Source organism: Chiloscyllium punctatum, chromosome 3, assembly GCF_047496795.1.
Source record: "Chiloscyllium punctatum isolate Juve2018m chromosome 3, sChiPun1.3, whole genome shotgun sequence".
Classification (NCBI taxonomy): Eukaryota; Metazoa; Chordata; class Chondrichthyes; order Orectolobiformes; family Hemiscylliidae; genus Chiloscyllium; species Chiloscyllium punctatum.
Genome location: NC_092741.1, coordinates 37121110 through 37142804, shown reverse-complemented (window position 1 = coordinate 37142804; position 21695 = coordinate 37121110). Strand labels below are relative to the sequence as shown.

Below are 21695 nucleotides of genomic sequence, written 5' to 3'. Positions count from 1 at the left end.
CCCAGAGCCAGAGCAATGTGCTTGACTGTTTACTGTCCTCTGAGCAATTAGGGATGGGTAATAAATGCTGGCCTAGACAGTGATGCCCACATCTTGTGAATAAATAGAAACAAATCTCAACCTGATCATCTCAACACCAGCAATAACCTTGCCTATCACCCCCATCATTGCTGACCGAATATCAATCCCTTTTGCCTTAAACATATTCAAAGATTCTGCAGCACCTGTTTTATTTTTAGGAAGAGCGTTCCAAAGACCTGTGACCCACTGAGTGTGAAAGAATCCATCTCTATCTTCAGTCAGCCTCTCCTTTCAGATGCTCTCCCACAAGAAGAAATATCCTTTGCAGGTACATCTGAGTTGATATATTCAAACAGGAAGATTTTGGTCACTTTTGCCTTGAATATTAAGGGAAGTTTCAGCAAGCTGCAGGAGGTGAGAATACATGTTTAGCAGCTGAAGGACATTCCCCCTGCACCACCTCCCCTTACAACACCCCACACCACACAGCTTTATGTTTTACTCATGAGATATGTGCATCACTGACTGGGCCAGTATTTATCCCTAATTGCCTTTTGCAGGTGTAATGAGATGCAGTTGATTTGATGCCCACAATGTAATGGGGAGGGTTTCCAGGATTGTGTCCCAACGACAGTGAGCAGCTGTGATATATTTCGATGTCAAGATGGTAAGTGGTTTGGAGGGAACTTATGAATTTGGAACGTACTCAGGAATGTTGCTGAATTTTTGAAGTGGTCGATTGAACACATGGCCATTTCAAGCAATCGTCAATGACTTATTGATAGTTGAAGGCTGGGTTCTTTTGCCTGAAGCTCCAATTCCACGATTATTTGATGCTTCTTTTCTTAATGATCACTTAAAGTTGTAAAAGAGGCTAAATTACTTTTTACTGACTTCTGCAAATCAGACTCCCCCAACACAGGGTCATGAGTGTGCATGCTGCCTGGAGACAGCATAGAAGGAGATGGTGGTGAGATAGTCTGTTACTCGACTAGCAACATAAATTCCAGCCCAGGGTTCAAATGAATGATGGAAACACAGGCTCAATACTCAACATGGCAGCTTGTGACACGTGAATTAAATAAAGCCTGAAAAATAAGGGAGTTTTTAACCCAGCCATTAAATAAGGTCATGGCTGATCTGATTGTAACCTCAAATCCACATTTCCACTTTTACCACCCCCACTGCTTAATAAGAAATTATCTACATTCATTCGTGATGAAGAGCTTATACTCAAAACGTCAACTCTCCTGCTCCTCGGATGTTGCCTGACCTGCTGTGCTTTTCCACTCTTCAACTCTGATCTCCAGCATCTGCCGTCCTCACTCTCTCCAAGAAACTATCTACCTCTGCCTTAAAGATATTCAAGAGCTCAGCTTGCACAATCTTTTCAAGGAGACTGGTTAGCAAGGTTAGAACTCATGGAATACAGGGAGAACTAGCCATTGGGATACAGAACTGGCTTAAAGGTTGCTTTTCAGACTGGAGGCCTGTGACCAGTGGAGTGCCACAAGGATCGGTGCTAGGTCCACTACTTTTCGTCATTAATATAAATGATTTGGATGTGAACATAGGAGGTATAGTTAGCAAGATTGCAGATGACACTAAAATTGGAGGTGTAGTGGACAGCGAAGAGGGTTACCTCAGATTACAACAGGAACTTGATCAGATGGGCCAATGGGCTGTGGAGTGGCAGATGGAGTTTAATTTCGATACATGCAAGGTGCTGCATTTTGGAAAAGCAAATCAGAGCAGGACTTATACAATTAATGGTAAAGTCCTGGGGAGTGTTGCTGAACAGAGACCTTGGAGTACAGGTTCATAACTCCTTGAAAGTGGAGTTGCTGGTAGATAGGATAGTGAAAAAGGCGTTTGGCGTGCTTTTCTTTATTAGTCAGAGTATTGAGTACAGGAGTTGGGAGGTCATGTTGCGGCTGTACAGGACATTGGTTAGGGCACTGTTGGAATATTGCGTGCAATTCTGGTCTCCTTCCTATCAGAAGGATGTTGTGAAATTTGAAAGGGTTCAGAAAAGATTCACAAGGATGTTACCAGAGCTGGAGGATTTAAGCTACAGGGAGAGGCTGAATAGGCAAGGGCTGTTTTCCCTGGAGCATCGGAGGCTGAGGGGTGACCTTATAGAGGTTTAAAAAACCATGAGGGGCATGGATAGATAAATAGATGAGGTCTTTTCCGTGGGGTCGGGGAGTCCAGAACTAGAGGGCATAGGTTTAGGGTGAGAGGGGAAAGATATGAAAGAGACCTAAGGGGCAACGTTTTCATGCAGAGGGTGGTACGTGTATGGAATGAGCTGCCAGAGGAAGTGGTGGAGGCTGGCACAATTGCACTATTTAAAAGGCATCTGGATGGGTATATGAATAGGAAGGGTTTAGAGGAATATGGGCCAAGTGCTGGCAAATGGGACTGGATCAAGTTAGGACATCTGGTTGGCATGGATGAGTTGGACCGAAGGGTCTGTTTCCGCGCTGTACATCTCTATGACTCTGAGAGTTTCAAAGACTTCTGAAAGAAAAATTCTCGTCCCGATTCGTATGGGTGGCTCCTGATTTTTAAACATCCTCTCTGCACATTCACCTTATCAAGACCCCTGATGATCTTGTATTTCAATCAACATCTTACCCTTTGAGACTCCAATGGATATGAGACTTGACTGTTCAATATTTCCTTAAGACAACCCATCCACTTCAGGCATTAGTCTCGGAAACATACTTATATCCACCCTTAAATAAGATGAACAATATAGTTCAAGAATGCCCTTATAACTGAGACATATGCACCCTAACTTTGCACTCAATTCCTCTTGCAATAAATGTTAACGATTGCTAGCTTTCCTTATTATTTGCTATACTCACATTAAGTTTTCACGATTTGTGCAAGGACATCCAGATTCCTTTGCATCTTAGACCATTGCAATCGCCTATTGGTTAGATAAAATGTTAACATATTTCTGCCAAAATGGACAATTTCAATAGACAATAGGTGCAGGTATAGGCCATTCAGCCCTTTGAGCCAGCACCACCATATGGCTGATCATCCATGATCAGTATCCTGTTCCTGCCTTAGTCGCATAACCCTTGATTCCACTATCTCTAAGAGCGCTATCCATCTTTTTCTTGAAAGTGTCCAGAGACTTGGCCTCCACTGCTTCTGGGGTCAGAGCATTCTTCTGGGTGAAGAAGTTTCTTCTCAACTCTGTTCTAAATGGCCTACCCCTTATTTTTAAACTGTGTCCTCTGGTTCTGGGCTCACCCATCAACAGAAACATGCTTCCTACCTCCAGAGCATCCAATCCATTAATAATTTTATATGTCTCAATCAGACCCCCTCTCATCCTTCTAAACTCAAGTGTAAACAAGCCTAGTCGCTCCAACTTTCAACATATGATTGTCCCGCCATTCTGGGAATTGATCTCCTGAACCTACGCTGCACTCCCTCAATAGCCAAAATGTCCCTCCTTAAATTTGGAGACCAAAAACTGCACACAATACTCCAGGTGCAGTCTCAACAGGGCCCTGTACAGCTGCAGTAGGATCTCTTTGCTCCTATACTCAATTCCTCTTGTTATGAAGGCCAGCATGCAATTTCTTTACTGCCTGCTGTACCTGCATGCTTGCTTTCATTGACTGATGTACAAGAACACCTAGATTTCACATTTTCCCATCTCATCATCCATTCACCAAATCACTTAACCTATCAATATGGCCTTTAGCCTTGCACCCACTTCACCAGTTTTAGTTTCCCACTTTCTGCCTCCCAACCTAGTTGACTAAATGAGCTACACTTGCTTTCTTCCAATCTAATGGGACCCTCTCCAAATCAAGAGTTTTGAGACATTAAAGCCACTATAACAACCGCTTCACTAGCTACATCTCTACAGACCGGAGGGTGAAGTCAATCAGGAGCCTGGCATCTGTTACTGTGCAACTATAAAGGCCTATGTGCCAAATCTCCTAAGTAACAGTCACTCAAGCCTCCTTGCTGCATGACTGCCAGCAGGCAAGTCAACCACAATGCATCTTCATTTTGTGAGCTACAGGCTAACTTCAGGGGTTTCTGACCACTCCATATTGTTTTGCCTTCCATCCAAATAGGGTTAGGGCTGGCTATAGCTGAAGGGTTTGAATTGATGGAATGGGATGATATTAACATGCAGACTCCATTCAAATCTGGTTAAGTAAGCAACATAACATTCAGTGTCCATTTGCCCAATGGCAAATCCTATGTTGGATGTTGCTATACACAAAGTGATGGCAAATGTGGCCTACATTAAATTTTTTTTAGAAAAGAACGTTCTTTGGTTTTAAATACTTTGAATCACTTGAATACTTGAGGCCATAGAAGCTGTATTTTATTTTTAAAAATATTTCAAACTAAACCATTGTGGAAGAGCGGGTAAAATAACCAAGTGTTTAACAATACATTTATTTCACAGGAAAATTAAACAAGGTAAAAACCACAAAGTTGCTTTATACAGTCAACAGCAAGGCTTTTAAAAAGAGTATCAATAAAGTAAAATAATCCTGCAGCCAAAATACCGAAGTACAAAATGGCAAAATTTTAAATTGAGATTCAAACAAATTAGACCCACTGATTTTTTGAAAAATCAGAAATGTGAGGATTACTATAAATGAAAGGATAAATGACTCAAAATGAGTTTTGAAACAAACTGCTGTATAAAATATTCAACAAGAAGAGGAGAATTTGGATGGAGTGAATTTCATAGAATCTATAATGCTGCTGGAGTGCTGTTTAAAGTAGAGCAGAAGACCAACATGCTCCTTTCTGAGATTGTGTCACCTCCCTTATTTTCCCTCCCAAGTTAGCCCGACATTGCACCCCATTTTTCTTGGTTTAGAAAAAAAACACACTTCCTTCCCCTACCCAACACATGCGTGAGGTAAGAGAATTAACCACTCACTCAATTTGTAACCTGAGAGAAATTCTCCATGTGATTAAAGATTTTGGATCCACTGTTTTAAAATAAAAATTATCTGCTTGCAGGGTCTCAGTCCTTCACATGGTTCAGTAAACATTGGCATAAACAATATAGAGGCTGACCACAGGATAAAACAACAGAGGTTCAACTTGTCCATCAATTAGGTCATGGATGACCTGTATCTATAGCTTAAACCATCAACCTGACTTCATTCTGGAGCCTTTAAAATACCCTTACCCCAAAAACACAAATCTAAAATTTAGTTTGAGACTAAAGCTTGGTTTACTTCACGGAAGGAGTTCCAGACTGCCACAGTCCTTTGGAGCTTTCATACTCCAACCTTTAAATATTAAATACATTTCAAGGTATTGTTAGCTCCTCTGTGCATCATGGTTATGTGTAAATATGGTAGTTACCAGTTGCAATGAGAATTGATGTAAAACAACAATAAGGAAAGAACAACATCAGTAAGTTTGGGAAGGAGTAAATCTTCTGATTCAATGACATTTGCTTCTTGTCCTGGCATTCATGAGGAGTTCTTCCATCTCAGTATTGACATTACTGCATGTATCGTATAAAGTAAGGTGGCCACAAATGCAAAGACCTGAAACAGTGAGAGACAAGTGTTTACTATAAAAAGTTATTAACTTGCAAATTAGATCAAAATTCACACTTCAAATGGCACAAACTATGTTCCATTCTTCATCTCGACATCATAGAGTCATAGAGTATTCTGAATATAGCTCACTACTTAAGAATAGAGACAAGTCGTTTACCCAATAAGCTGCCAAGCCTCAGATCAGGCTGATGCTAGCTTGAATTCCGGCTCCCTTAGTTGATTTTTGTTTAAAAAACTATGAAAAGGAACAAGAATAGGTCCCTTGCCAGGTCAGATCTGCATCACCATTTGATCAGGTCATGACTTATCTAGTTAAAACCACAACCACAACCTTCCTGACAATCTTTAATTCTCTCTTTGTAATCAAAAAGTTTCCACACCCACTGCCTTTTGCAGCCGGGAATTTGAAGGAATCTCAACCCTTGGATGGAAAGAAAAGTGACATCCTCAACTATTGTGGGTGGGCAACCCCTTACTTTACAGAGTGGCTGCTTTTGGATTCTCTCAGGAGGAAAGATTCAACATCACCTGGTCAAATCCCCTCATGACTGTATACATTTCAATTCAGCCATCTGTCGCCAAGCTCCAGAGGATACAGTCCAACCCAGTCTTTAAGGCAATCCTCTTGTTACAGGCATTAGTCTAGTAAGCCAATGATCTGCTTCTAAAACATTACCATTTCAATTCCCCATATGATAAAGTATAACGTGCGATTAACTTTCTTGATTACTCGATGTATTGGTAACTGTGTACTAGAATGGCAGTCAATCTACTCAAAAATAAAAACAGGTGTAGCTCATCCAGGGTTCCAGCTTTTAACCATCATTGTTCCACCGGCCCTTGTGACCGAAGATGAAATGTCAGAGCAAGGGTGGCTCAGTGGTTAGCACTGCAGTCTCAGTGCCAGGGACCCAGACTCGATTCAAACCTCAGGCGATGTCTGCATGGAGATTGCACATTCTGCACGTGCCTGCGTGGGTTTCTTCAGGGTCCTCCAGTTTCCTCCCACAGTCCAAAGATAGGCAGGTCGGGTGAATTGGCCAAGCCAAATTGTCCCATAGTGTCAGGTGCATTAGTTAGAGGGAAATGGGTCTGGGTGGGTTACTATTCAGACGGTTGGAGGGGCCGAATGGCCTGTTTCCACACTGTAGGGAATCTAACCTAAAGGAGAGGTGGGCAGTTAATGTTCCCTGCCCTCTCACTTGGGGCCATTGCTAATGGCAAAAAAAAAGATTTGGGCAATTGTTTTCACCTCTGACTAAGTAAGTCAGTGTTCTGCACTGAACATCATTCACTCGATGTATTGGCAACGATGTGCTCAAATGGCAGTAAAGGTTCTGCAATTGCATCCACTCAAAAACAAAATAGATTATAGCTCATCCAGGGTTCCAAATTTTAGCCATTATTATCCCAAATGGTGCCAGACATGTAGTGTGGAATCTATTGCCCCCTCTCATCCAACTGCCAGGTTCCCAATGGGAGCTTACTGAATGCAGATGAACAGAAATGGCTATCTATCTGATACTGGTAGGTAGCCAATAAGTAAAGAGGCAGAGGGAAAGATTCAGTGTCAATATTTCGGACTTTGGAGTAGTTTCCTGGTAGGTGCAAGAGCCCAGGCTGCCAGCAGGCAAGGTTGTGATGGAGCCAAAATAGATCAGCGAGAGGAGATTTCCCCTCTGCTCTGAACATTGGCACAGAGACACACACCTCAGACTTTCCTTTCTACCAGAGCAGATCCCCATCACCTCCAGGATTTTGGACTGTTGGTTCAGCCTCCAATTACAGGAGGCCATCATCCTTCCTTGGCAGTCTTTTAAAATCAAACCAATTGTGGAACATTAGTCTCAATAGAAGGCTATTTGCAATAGCAGTAAAGGTTGTACCCTTAACTTGCAGCATCACAGTGTCCCCAATAATCAATCTGAATAAGCAAGTCTTTCAACTGAATCAGCAGAGGATAAAAAACAACAAACTGCAAAAGAAAGGCACTGAAAATAGGTCAGTCCTCAGGCGAGAGGGTGCCACCCATCCTTCAACAAATGAGCCACAAAACAGACAACGGATCGATCACTCTCCTGTGCGGAGTTTGCCCATTCAGTTATCGAAACAATTGAACTGCGACATTGGTTTCAGCCCTGGTCTAGGGAAACAGAAAAAAAAACAAACACCAGCCTAGAGAGATTCCAAGTGAATGAATGGAATCCAAGCTCAAAACTAAAACAGGACTAGGCAACTTTGGAATGGTGCCCTAATGAGTTAGCGCTTTAAGAGCGATGGCAAGAACATTGTTTACAGCAGATTTTTGCTATCAAAACTTAGTTTGCTTAAATTGGGGGGTCATGGTGATAATCACTGGACTTGTAATCAGGGCTGATGTTCATGGGTTAGATCCCACCATGGCAGAAAGTACTACTTGAATGAAGTACAAAAACCTGGAGCAAAACACTTGCCCATTGGTGGCCATTTGACCAATGCTGATCATCACAAAAACCCCCACCTGGTTCACGAAAAGTCACTCATTCTGATCTGGCAAAAACCTTACTCCAGACAAACAGCAATGTGGTTAACCCATTATCACCAACTGTCCAGAGAGTGGTTAAGTGCTGGCATTGTCAATGACGCCCAAATCCCTGGAGTGATTTTTTAAAAAATCCTCTTAACTCTCGCATCTAGGATCTAAAGCCAAGTAACAAAATAAGCAATATGTTACTTGAATAGTTCACATTTGTAACAGAATGGAATCATTAACCTTATAATAAGGCTTCTCCATGCCATAGTTAAGACTGGTGCCACAAAGTGGGATGTGAATAGAATAAATCGTGCCTTGGATATCACATGCTTGGCTCATGATCTTTAATAGATAAACTATTTGCAAGTTTATTTTATTCCTTCTTGGGGATATGGGTTTCACTGGAAAAGTCAGCATTTATTACCCCAGTGAACAGCCTCTCTCTATACATCCATCAACTGTACAACTGGGGAAGAGCTTAACCTCCCAGACAATTAGAACAGCAATATCGTCCTAAGTCAGGATGATATAGGACATAGAGGGGCAAAGATGGTGGTGTTCACATGTGCCTTTTGTCCAAAAACAGAACTGCTCATACAGGAAATGAAGCAAAAACAAATTGCTGTAAAATCTCAGCAGGTCAGACAGCATCTGTGGAGAGAAAGCAGGTAATGTTTCAGGGCTTTTGCCCAAAACGTCGATTTTCCTGCTCCTCGGATGCTGCCTGACCTGCTGTGCTTTTCCAGCACCACTCTAATCGAGACAATGTTTCAGGTATGGTGACCCATCTTCTGAAGATTCATACTTGACCCAAAACATAGGCTGCTTTCTGTCTAGAGGTGCTTCTAGACTTGCTGAGTTTCTCCAGCTATTTTTGGCTTTAGAGCCCTTTGCCCTTGTACTTTTATGTGGGTCATGGGTTTCACAGATGCCACTGCAGTACACACAGCTAGTGTGGTGAAGGGAGTGAGTGTTTGATGATGAGGTGACATCAAGAGAGCTGCCCTAGATGCTATCAGGTTTTTATGGGTGTTATCAGAGCTGAACTCATCTAAAGCAAGCAGAGCTTATTCCTTCACATTTTTGAAGTATCCATCATCTACAAAAAAAGGCAGAGGTTTACAGAAGAATCAAGAGATGAGCTATTCACCACTGAATTCCAAACCTTTATGGTTTATTCAGTCCAGTTTGTTCAATTCTGATCTACCAGTATGTTGGTGAGGATTTAGTGAGGCACTGTGACTGAACATGGAGATGACATTGTTTAAGATAATCATTGACTGGCAAGTAGCATTCGTGCTAGATATCAGCTTGAGTCAGAACATTCAGGTCTTGCTGTATGCAAGATACTGAAATAGAATGGACTACTGTGCAATCACCAATGAACACCCCCACACATCTGATCTCAAAAAGGCAAGGATGACTGATGACGCAACTTAAGGGTAGGCGATGGCCTGGTGGCATTAGCACTAGACCAGTCATCCAGAGACCTAGGAACATTCTGGGAACCTGGCCTTGAACCCTACCACAGATGGGGGAATTTGAATTCAATAATAATCTGGAAATAAAGAATCTAATGACCATGAAACCACTGCCAATTGTCAGAAAAAACCCATCTGGTTCACTGGTGTCCTTTAGGGAAGGAAGTCTGTTGCCCTCACCTGGTCTGGCCTACAAGGGACTCCAAACTGACAGCGATGTGCTAGATTACTTTCTGGCCATTAAAGGATTGGCAATAAATGCTGGCCGGCCAGTGATATCAAAATCCCCTGAATGAATAAAACAAATGTATTTTTTGCTGGGGCGGCACGATGGCTCAGTGGTTAGCACTGCCACCTCACAGCGCCAGGGACCCGAGTTCGATTCCTGCCTCAGGCAACTCTCTGTGTGGAGTTTGCACATACGCCTCGTGTCTGTGTGGATTACCTCTGGATGCTCCGGTTTTGTCCCACACTCCAAAGACGTGCAGGTTAGGGGAATTGGCCATGCTAAAATTGCCCATAGTGTTAGGTGCATTAGTTAGATGTAAGTATAGGGTCGGGGAATGGGTCTAGGCGGGTTGCTCTTCGGAGGGTCGGTGTGGACTTGTTGGGCCAAAGGGCCTGGTTCCACACTATGGGGATTCTAATCAAAAAGCTGAAAATAGTTGTCAAGATAGTCTGGTACACTATACTGAGGAACTGGGAGTGTGTTGCAGAGATAGTGTCGCACTCTCTGGGTTAGGAGCCCTGATTTCAAGTTCCACCTGCCCCAGAGGTATGTAATAACGCATCCTTGATGGGGTGGATTAGAAAACAGCTGCCCTGAGGAGCTCTTGTAGACTTGAGCTGGAGTTGAGATTATTGGCCTATTTGTAACCCAAAACATCATCCTCCTTCATGCCAGAAGAAACTCCAGGCAGTGGAGCTTCTCTCAGCTCTGCTAGGGCTCCTTTTGGCCCAGTTTCTCTCCGTAGATTCCGAGTATTTCCAGATGTTTAAAAATCTGTCAAGTGTCATCTTTGATGTCCAGGGTAGTCACTGAACCACATTGAGTGAGGCTGAAGCATGATCTGCAGTCAAAGCAATCATGGCAGGATCAAACTGGGCATTGATGAGGTGGCTATTGATGAAGAAATACTGAGAGATAGTGACTCCTTCCATCAATGAGTCCTTCCATCACTTTACTCTGTCCATAGCTTGCTGCAGCTGATTAAACGAAGGGGAGCATTAGACTGGCTGGACTGTACTTGGCAACATTTGTGACCAGGATATACCCACGCAATTTTTCCACAATTCCCCTAACCTCTACCTGCAGAGAGTTTCAGAGAACATCTCCAGCCAACCGCATTAACAAACCCCCATGGCCAAACACTTCAACTCCCCCTCCCACTCCGCCAAGGACATGCAGGGCCTGGGCTTCCTTCATCGCCACTCCCTTACCGCCCGACGCCTGGAAAAAGAACGCCTCATCTTCCGCCTCGGGACTCTCTAACCCTATAGCATCAATGTGGATTTCACCGGTTTCCTCATTTCCCCTCCCCTACCTTATCCCAGTTCAAACCTTCCAGCTCAGCACCGCCCCATGACCTGCCTCACCTGTCCATCTTCCTTCCCACTTATCTGCTCCAGCCTCCCCTCCGACCTATCACCTTTAACCCCACCTCCATCCACATATTGCACTCAGCTACCTTCCCCCCCAGCTCCTCCCAATCCTATTTATCTCTCCATCCCCGAGGCACCCAGCCTCATTCCTGATGAAGGGCCTTTGCCCGAAATGTTGATTTTCCTGCTCCTCGGATGCTGCCTGACCTGCTGTGTTTTTCCAGCACTACACTCTTGACAATTTCTAGCCAAGCTGTTCCAGTACAACTAGTGGCTAGTTCCAAGACAAACTTTGTAACACTTCATCATGGACCCTGTGCCCCAAGCCATTTCAATGTGGAATTAAACAAACTGGATGAAACATGACAAGTTATGTTGGGGTGCCTCCCCGCTCCCCTTAAGAGGAGGTCAAGATGGATCCCTGCTGCAGTTCTGCCAATGGACACTGCAAGTGCTAAACTTTGTCTTTCACACTCAAGTGCAGAGATCCACTACCACTGAGACTGGACATGCTCACAGGATTCCTGTCAGTTCTTATCCATCTGCCATTTATAACTGGATTTGGCACCGCTGCCCAGAGTTGGTCTGATCTTTTGGTTGGATGATTGCTAAGTTGTCTATAGTATGCCCTTGCTGTTTTATGGCTTCTCCAAGTTGACACCTCAAAGTTTCAGACACCCTACTCCTGCGTTGTTCTCATTAAACCATCTTGTTCATTATTATTATTTTGCTGTTAGGCACTACTAACTCTATGGATGAAAAAGTCTATTTTGATGACTCATTAAGCAGGTATTAAGCATAAAAAGAAAACTGCACAACAAAACAGTGACTTACTGAAGCAGCAATGTTGATTTTGAGCACTTGATTCAGAAAGATAAAACGAAATCTTGTGTCGCTAGCCTCCAGAACAGCACAACTTAAATAAAACACTGCAGCAATGAAATGGTAGAAGACATCCTAAAACAAGAGGAAGCACAAAATGAGAAACTAATTCACAGTCATTTTGTAATGTACACTTCAATGCAGTCCACTCCCACTCCAAGTCTGTCCTAAAAAGATTCTGTACGCTGACGTACTGCCTATTTGACAGCCAGTGAGGATCTACTAGGGACCCTGCAATGGCTGGCTTAAGTATAAGGTTATAATCCAGTAATTCTACTAATGCATACCCAGAGAAAGGGAGTCAAAAAAAAAACAAAGCTTCTTTGAATAGTTCCACGTGAATAATGGCAACTTGATGAGGTACCAGGGAAGCATTTATCCCCAGAACAAGTGTAACCCAGAGAGAAAACTAAACAAGGGGATCAATATAATTTCACTGCTTTGAACCCATTTATATAATTGGGCCAAATTACCACCACACGCCTCCCCCCCACCCCCCGCCATTTAATTCTACACTTGAGCTGTCCTTAGATATTCCCTAACTCCATATAGATTCAAGGCAATTCATTGGTATCTATTTTTATTCAGAAAAGCCTCTTCTCCAAAAAAAAAGCTTGCGTTTATTTTATACATAAAATCCGAAGTTATTTTTGGATGGTATTCAGCTTAACCCTACATGGCGCTTATCGAATTTTATAGCACAGTCCAATATTTCTTTCATTAAACAAAAAACAGCCGTGTTCCTCCACACTTTACACTTACAAGGTCTGATCATGTCTCCTTTTATATATTAAAAAAAGCATCACATTGCACTCCCACCATTGTGGCCAGAAACAATTATCCCTTACTGTCACTAGGAGCTAGTTCGTTCACACATCCTCCATAGTCCTGGGGGTTTTCCCAGTAAATATGTGATGGTCAAAAGACATTTCCAGTTAGTTAACCTTGGAGGTTAGAGCATAACAGCAAATTTGTATTGGTCATAATAATGGAAAGATGGTAGAAAGGCCAGAGACATACCACTGCCATCCAAGCAGTTGAACTGTTCTGAACTCCAGCTGTGTAGAGGATGAGCAGCAACGTAGTGATCACGAAGCAGAAAACTGAAACAAACATCACCCAGCCTTGGTCCGGTGGAAATGCAACGCGAGCAGAGGCCACAAGGATCCAAACCAGGCCACCAAAAACCTAAAGGATAAAACACAAACAAATCTAATTAGCCACAGAATCTGACCCAGCCCAAGTGTCATTGCACTTCAAGAATGACTTGGTCATGATTATGGCTTTGCCACAAGCCACTTTCAGGCTGCTCAAACGTTCAATAACATTAATGTCATTCATCACCACATGGACTTTTTGGTTCAGTGTTTATCACGTTCAGAACATTAAAACCAGGGGACCAGGCCAAATATTGGAAAAGTAATGAATCCACAAGTAAAGAACAGAAACAAAATGGTGAGAAAATGTTAAAGTTCTAGAAAGGGAGGCAATGGGAGCAAATAAGTTTACTTAAAATGGTCTAAAGATTTACAACACTATTCAGGAATAATTTAAGACAATGAATATAGGAAGGCTTAGGAGGAAGAAATTACTCTGGATGTATGACTTTGAAAGCATTTCACAACTGAATTTGCTCTAGATACATTGAAATCCATGATTAATTATCACCAACAACATGCAGCCACCAAATGGCTCCTTTGCTAATCCTATAGCATAGAACATAGAACATTACAGCGCAGTACAGGCCCTTCGGCCCTCGATGTTGCGCCGCCCTGCCTTACTAATCTGAAGCCCATCCATCTACACTATTCCATTTACATCCTTATGCCTGTACAATGAAGACTTAAATGAACTTAAACTTGGCGAATCTACTACCATTGCAGGTAATGCATTCCATATCCTTACTACTCTCTGAGTAAATAGAAGCTTTATTAGTTGGCTTCCTTCTTGAGCGAGAAATAGATCCCTGCTGGAAAAATGCACACTGTGGATGTCACCCAAAGATGTTTGGCCAAGGTTACTTAAAGTTAAACACTTATTATAAGGGCTTCATCCCAAAAAGGGCAAGGGAATAGGAAGACAACTGCCAACTATAGCACCCAAAGAAGAGTCACTAGGCTTTGAAAGGAGAGAGAATTGGAGGGAAAATTAAAATGAGGAGGGGTGGGTTCACTCACGGTTTAAATAGAAACCAACTCAACCTTGACCTTAAACATCATTTCACTTCCAGCCCTGGCAGAAATAAGAAATTACTTCAAATTCTACAGCTTTCACTCAACCTTCAATCTTAGTTTCACAAACTTTGGTCACAGCGGTAATCAACCACAATTTCAGGTTTAGTTTCTCATTTCAAACCCACCTCAGCTGCAGACAAGTTTCCACCTTCAAACTCAAACCTCAACTGAAATTCAGTTTCACCCTCACAAATTCCAAATCAGAAATGGAATCTCAACTTCCACTTTAAAATTGAGCTTTCTTGAGCAGTTTAATAAGCAAAAAAACAGGTTATTTACCATGGAGAGTTACAATGCTGTGGCATTCAGTGTTAAGAGCTGGAGGCTGAATCCACATTAATATTCAGTCAGTTGGGCAGGCATATATGAAGGAAAAGCATGAAGAGTAATTATAATAACAGAATTCAGAAAGTAATTTGTCCAAGGTCATGCCTGTTATGACTAGAACTATTTGTTCATAAGGATCACGAGCGTCAAATTAAGAGTGTTTGAGTAAGTGTCTCTTTTGCCTGTTCATTTTTCTTCCCCTTCCTAATGTTTCATGCTTGTATATTTGTCCCAATTGTTAAATAAATTGGTGAAACCAGCTTAGATGACATACCTATTAGCTTTGATAAAATATTAAGAAAAATAAAATTCAGAGTATCCCAAAGTTCTTCTAGCCATGAAATGTATTGCAGTGCAGTTACCATGGTTTCCGTCTTTTGGCCAAGATCAAGTTGCAATGTAGGACATGCAGTCAATAAATTCAAATAGCAACCGAGATCATTTTAAATGCTGTCGATTGCAGGATTAACAGAGAGGCCAAGGTGTTGGGGATAATTCCTCCTCACTTTGGAAAGGTTCCCCATGGTAGGCTCATTCAGAAACTAAGAAGGCATGTGATACAAGAACATTTGACTATCTGGATACAGAATTGGCTGGCCAATAGAAGACACAGGGTGGTAGTAGATGGAAAGAATTCAGCCTGGAGCTCGGTGACCAGTGATGTTTCACAGGGATCGGTTCTGGGACCTCTACTGTTTGTGATTTTTATAAATTACTTGGATGAGGAAGTGGAAGGGTGGGTTCGTGAGTTTTTTGATGACACAAAGGTTGGTGGAGTTGTGGATGCTGTGGAGGGCTGTTGTAGGTTGCAACGGGACATTGACAGGATGCAGAACTGGGATGATAAGTGGACGATGGAATTCAACCTGGAAAAAAGTGTGAAGTGATTCATTTTGGAAGGCCAAGTTTGAATGCAGAATACAGGGTTAAAGGCAGGATTCTTGGTAGTGTGGAGGAACAGGTGTATCTTGGGTCCATGTCCGTAGATCCCTCAAAATTGCCACTCAGGTTGAGAGAGTCGTTAAGGCACATGGTGTGTTGGCTTTCATTAGCAGGGGAATTAAGTTTAAGAGTCGCGAGGTTATGCTGCAGCTCTACAGAGCTCTGGTTAGCCATACTTGGAATATGGGAGAAAGTGAGCAGTGCAGATGCTGGAGATCAGAGTTGAAGAGTGTGGTGCTGGAAAAGCCCAGCCGGTCAGGCAACATCCGAGGAGCAGGACAGTCAACATTTGAGCACACTTGGAAAATCGTGTTCAGTTCTGGTTGCCTCATTATAGGAAGGATGTGGAAGCTTTAGAGAGAGTGCAGAGGAGATTTACCAGGATGCTGCCTGGACTGGAGGACATATCTTATGAAGAAAGGTTGAAGGAGCTAGGGCTTTTCTCATTGGAGTGAAGAAGGATGAGAGCTGGCTTGATAGATGATGAGAAGCATAGATAGAGTGGATAGCCAGAGACTTTTTCCCAAGACGGAAATGGATATCACGAGGGGGCATCATTTTAAGGTGATTGGAGGAAGGTTTAGAGGAGATGTCAGAGATAGGTTCTTTACACAGAGTGGTGGGTGTGTGGAATGCACTGCCAGCAGTGGTAGTAGAGTCAGGTACATTAGGAACATTTAAGTGACTCTTGAAGAGGCACATGGATGATAGCAAAATGAAGGGTATGTAGTTTAGTTTGATCTTAGAGTAGGATAAAAGGTCGGCACAACGTTGAGGGCTGAATGGCCTGTACTGTGCTGTCTTGTACTGTTCTATGTTCTACGTACTTTAAATTGGACATACACCCAAAGGAAACAGTCCTCTGACCGAGCAGAATTAATCTAATTTATTTTTGTTTATAAAAAAAATCACACAACCCCAGGTTATAGTCCAACAGGTTTATTTGGAAGCACTAGCTTTCAGAGTGATGCTTCACAACGACCTGATGAAGGAGCTTCAAAAGCTAGTGCTTCAAATAAACCTGTTGGACTATAATCTGGGGTTGTGTGATTTTTAAACTTTGTCTATCCCAGTCCAACACTGGCACCTTCGCATCATAGTTTTCTTTGGGATATACAATCATCGGATATGTGGAACTACACTGGCACCACCCCCCACCTTTTCCTCCGCTACATCGATGACTGTATCGGCGCTACCTCGTGCTCCCACAAGGAGGTTGAACAGTTCATCCACTTTACTAACACCTTCCACCCCAACCTCAAATTTACCTGGACCGTCTCAGACTCCTCCCTCCCCTTCCTAGACCTCTCCATTTCTATCTCGGACGACCGACTCAACATGGACGTTTATTATAAACTGACCAACTCCCACAGCTACCTAGATTACACATCCTCCCAACCTGCCCCCTGTAAAAACGCCATCCCATATTCCCAATTCCTTCACCTCCGCCGCATCTGCTCCCAGGAGGACCAATTCAAATACCAAACAACCCAGATGGCCTCCTTTTTCAAAGGGTGCAATTTCCCCTCAGACATGGTTGACGATGCTATCTATCGCATCTCCTCCACTTCCCACTCCTCCGCCCTTGAACCCCACCCCTCCAATCGCCACCAAGACAGAACCCCACTGGTCCTCACCTACCACCTCCAAACAGACCCCACCACCAAGGATATATTTCCCTCCCCTCCCCTATCAGCGTTCCAAAAAGACCACTCCCTTTGCGACTCCCTCGTCAGTCCACAGCCCCACCAACCCAACCTTCACTCCCGGCACCTTCCCCTGCAACTGCAAGAAATGCAAAACTTGCACCCACACCTCCCCCCCTCACTTCCCTCCAAGGCCCCAAGGGAGACTTCCATATCAGTCACAAATTCACCTGCGCCTCCACACACATCCGCTGCACCCGATGTGGCCTCCTATACATTGGGGAGACAGGCCGCCTACTTGTGGAACGTTTCAGAGAACACCTCTGGGACACCCGGACCAACCAACCCAACCACCCTGTGGCTGAACACTTTAATTCCCCCTCCCACTCTGCCAAGGACATGCAGGTCCTTGGCCTCCTCCATCGTCAGACCATGGCAACACGACGCCTGGAGGAAGAGCGCCATATCTTCCTCTCAGGAACCCTCCAACCACAAGGGATCAATGCAGATTTCCCCTCCCCCCACCTTGTCTCAGTCCCAACCCTCAGACTCAGCACCGCCTTCTTGACCTGCAATCTTCTTCCTGACCTCTCCGCCCCCACCCCCTCTCCGGCCTATCACCCTCACTTTAACCTCCTTCCACCTATCGCATTCCCAACGCCCCTCCCCCAAGTCCCTCCTCCCTACCTTTTATCTTAGCCTGCTTGGCACACCCTCCTCATTCCTGAAGAAGGGCTTATGCCCAAAACATCCATTCTCCTGCTCCTTGGATGCTGCCTGACCTGCTGCACTTTTCAGCTCTGAACTGCAGTCCTCACTTTCTCCTAGTATACAATCATCAGCATGGACTTGAACCCACAACCCTGCTCTGGAGGGATTGTTAGCAGCTGGGCTGTGGTCAAATTCATTTCACTGTGATCCAACATGATAAGCTAGTTCAAAAGGCAAAATACAGAATGCAAGAGAAACTCAGCTGGTCTGGCAGCATCTGTGGAGAAAAACAAGTTAACATTGAGTCCTGTGACTCTCAAAGAATTCTCTCCACAGATGCTGTCACACCTGCAGCTTTTTCCAGTAAATTCGCACTTTGGTTTTATCATCTGCAACATTTTGCTTTTATATATTAAACATGGTGATTGGTTTGCTCTTTTAACTCACTCCCACCATAAGAGGTGAGACAAGGAGAAGAAATTCCGACCACCTCCCAGTGCTGCAGCCCTGAATTCCCACTGTCCCAGACTCTTGAGTGAACTAAACCGACAAGTTTTTCCAGTTCAGTGAGGGGAGTGGGGGAAGCAACGTGACAGACCATGACACCGTTCTCAGGCAAACTCGTTCCTACCAGAGCTGACTGGATAGAGACCAGCAACAAGAATTCTGGCTCAATTGCCCCTCCCTGGCCCAACGCTCCAAAGGAATGGGAGCGGGGGAAAGGCTGTTGTTATAAACCTGTGATCTCACCACTATCCAGGGAGGGCAGAGCAAAGACCCTTCCAGCTGCAAATACTGATACAGGTTTTATGTTAAAAATATGCTAAGAATCCGGATTTCAGAGATTTAAATTTAAAGGGGGGGGGGGAACATGCGTAAGTGACAGTTTAGCAGCAATTAATGTGAATGCAGGGTCAGAATTTGGGGGGGGCGGGGGGTGGAGATTGAAGTTGAGTTGAGGTGATGTTTTATACAAAATATAAACGAGCTGTTTTTACATCACTCCCAGTTTTTATCCAAACGCAACGGAGCAGAGCCAAGCCTGATATCACCTGATTTACAAAAATTACTCCAGTTCGACTATAAGTGACCACAGTCAGATCAGAATCTCACAACCAGAGCTGGCAATGTACAGAAATGGGGAAAACAAAGCTCCGCACTAAAGGCTGAATCTTCACTTAAAATCAACTTCATGTTGTAATCCTGAGCCTGTTCATTTGGTGCAGCGACCCTCCTGTGTGCTGTCTCCGCTGTAGGATCGTTATTTGTCTCACGTTTAAGTGCTCTCCACATCTGAGCAGCCCTCCGGGTTTGCAATTTAAAAGGCGTTCTCCCAACTTTCCCAATAGGGGCACACTGAGCTCTGTCAGTCCGGTTCTGAAGCACGTTTTGCAAATCGGTTTGAGGGGAAGGCAATAGTCGATGCCCCGCACTGTACTGAATGGGTTCGCTCCCCCTCCCCCTCCCAGAGGGGCGGTATAACCCCAACCAAGTGAATTCATCCAAACCCAGTGGTGCTTTCAGCCTGTCCCGATGGAATTGGAGACAGTGTTTTGTAACAATAGGTTACAGCTATCAAAACTGAGACTTGTCAATCCTTTCACCAAGGGTGAAAGAATTACCATCACTTCTTCATCAGGATTATTGATTTAATTATGAATGTGAACATTTTTAAATGATTTGGAGATGCCGGTGTTGGACTGGGGTGTACAAAGTTAAAAATCACACAACACCAGGTTATAGTCCAACAGGTTTAATCGGAAGCACACTAGCTTTCGGAGCGACACTCCTTCATCAGGTGATAGTGGAGGGCTCGATCGTAACACAGAATTTGTAGCAAAAAGTTACAGTGTGATGTAACTGAAATTATACATTGAAAAATTGATTATTAAGCCTTTCATCTGTTAGAATACAGTGATAGTTTCACTTCTTTCATGTGTAAATCACAAAACCTTTCTTTAAAAGTTGCATTCTCAGGTTAGGTAGACAATATGTTGGTGTTAGCCCCCTGTGATCTCTGTCTATGACCTGATGTTTAGATTGATGTAAAACTCTGTTATGTCACTGGTTAGATTAGAATCGATCTAAACATCAAGTCATAGACAGAGATCACAGGGGGCTAACAACTTCAACATATTGTCTAGCTATCACTCCAAAAGCAAGTGTGCTTCCAATTAAACCTGTTGGACTATAACATGGTGTTGTGTGATTTTTAACATTTTTAAAGTTACTTTTTTTCCTCAGAACCGTTTTGAAAGGCAATCATTGGTTTATTTTCCATTTATTATCTACCCCCGCCCCATTTCCTACGCTGATCCTCTTACCCTCTCTCCCCCTTTTGCTCTGGATTCATGAAATCTCCTCCCTCCCCCTCCCTTAAAATTATCCTGGCTTCTTGTATTCCTTTCTACCTGTCTGTGTTTGTACACCCACATCACCTCGTTCCCCCACCACCTTCAGTCCCCTTTTGACTGTATTCTGTCCTTCACATCACCCTATCTCCAGTTCCCTATCACATGCTTTCTGCAAACATCCCAGAACATCAAGCATTTTGGAAAACACACACTTTTTCACAACATTAAAAGAAGGCAACATTTCTCAATTACTTTCAGCAAGATAACAAAATAACGTTACTCACAAATTCACCCAACATCAGGATCTCTGGGAATGTTGTACACACTTTCCCCCCAGAAGGTATGGGGCTAGTTGAAGTTGCTGGAGCCGACATGGTGTTACTTACAACAAACTGTACGTTTGTGAAAAGATTATCCTGACTATCACAAACACAGTCAAAACTCTGAAGTTGATAGTCAACTGTGGATCAGGATTGATATACCAGACCCAACTTGAGGGTGTGTCTCTCTTTCAATCAGTCATCCCCGATTTGTTTTGCATCATTGCACTAACCTCCACCTCCCGGGTGAATGGAAGGGGGAGGGGAAGAGAGGGCTGTGCAAGATATTTGAGTGAAGCCTTGCTCACCTGCTTTTCCACTTACTCCTCTGTTCCTCACAGGAAAAGTGGGTGACTTGAAGTTTTATTCCATGTTAAACTGTGAACAGTGCCTTTCAAGTGAAAGGCATTGAGTCATAGACTCACAGAGTCATAGAGATGTACAGAGCGGAAGCAGACCCTTCTGTCCATGCCGACCAGATATCCCAACCCAATCTAGTCCCACCTGCTAGCACCCGGCCCATATATCCCTCCAAACCCTTCCTATTCATATCTCCGCCGCATCTGCTCCCAGGAGGACCAGTTCCAAAACCGTACAACCCAGATGGCCTCCTTCTTCAAGGACCGCAATTTCCCCCCAGACGTGGTCGACGATGCCCTCCACCGCATCTCTTCCACTTCCCGCTCCTCCGCCCTTGAGACCCGCCCCTCCAACCGTCACCAGGACAGAACCCCACTGGTCCTCACCTACCATCCCACCAACCTTCATATACATCGTATCATCCGCCGTCATTTCCGCCACCTCCAAGCAGACCCCACCACCAGGGATATATTTCCCTCCCCTCCCCTATCAGCATTCCGAAAAGACCACTCCCTTTGTGACTCCCTCGTCAGGTCCACACCCCCCACCAACCCAACCTCCACTCCCGGCACCTTCCTCTGCAACCGCAAGAAATGCAAAACTTGCGCCCACACCTCCCCCCTTACTTCCCTCCAAGGCCCCAAGGGATCCTTCCATATCCGCCACAAATTCACCTGCACCTCCACACACATCATTTATTGCATCCGCTGCACCCGATGTGGCCTCC

At 43.9% G+C, this 21695-nt stretch overlaps 1 protein-coding gene across 1 annotated transcript; it reads right to left on the bottom strand.

Annotated features, from left to right (window-relative positions):
• Positions 1–4356: 4356 nt before the first annotated feature.
• On the bottom strand, positions 4357–20760 carry LOC140457841 (myelin and lymphocyte protein-like). The gene is made up of 4 exons (XM_072551523.1): positions 20573–20760; positions 13095–13262; positions 12027–12149; positions 4357–5582 (listed from the first exon to the last, which is right to left on the bottom strand). Exons 1-4 carry the CDS (start codon positions 20660–20662, stop codon positions 5505–5507), a joined length of 459 nt encoding a protein of 152 aa, XP_072407624.1. The 5' UTR covers positions 20663–20760; the 3' UTR covers positions 4357–5504.
• Positions 20761–21695: the final 935 nt, after the last annotated feature.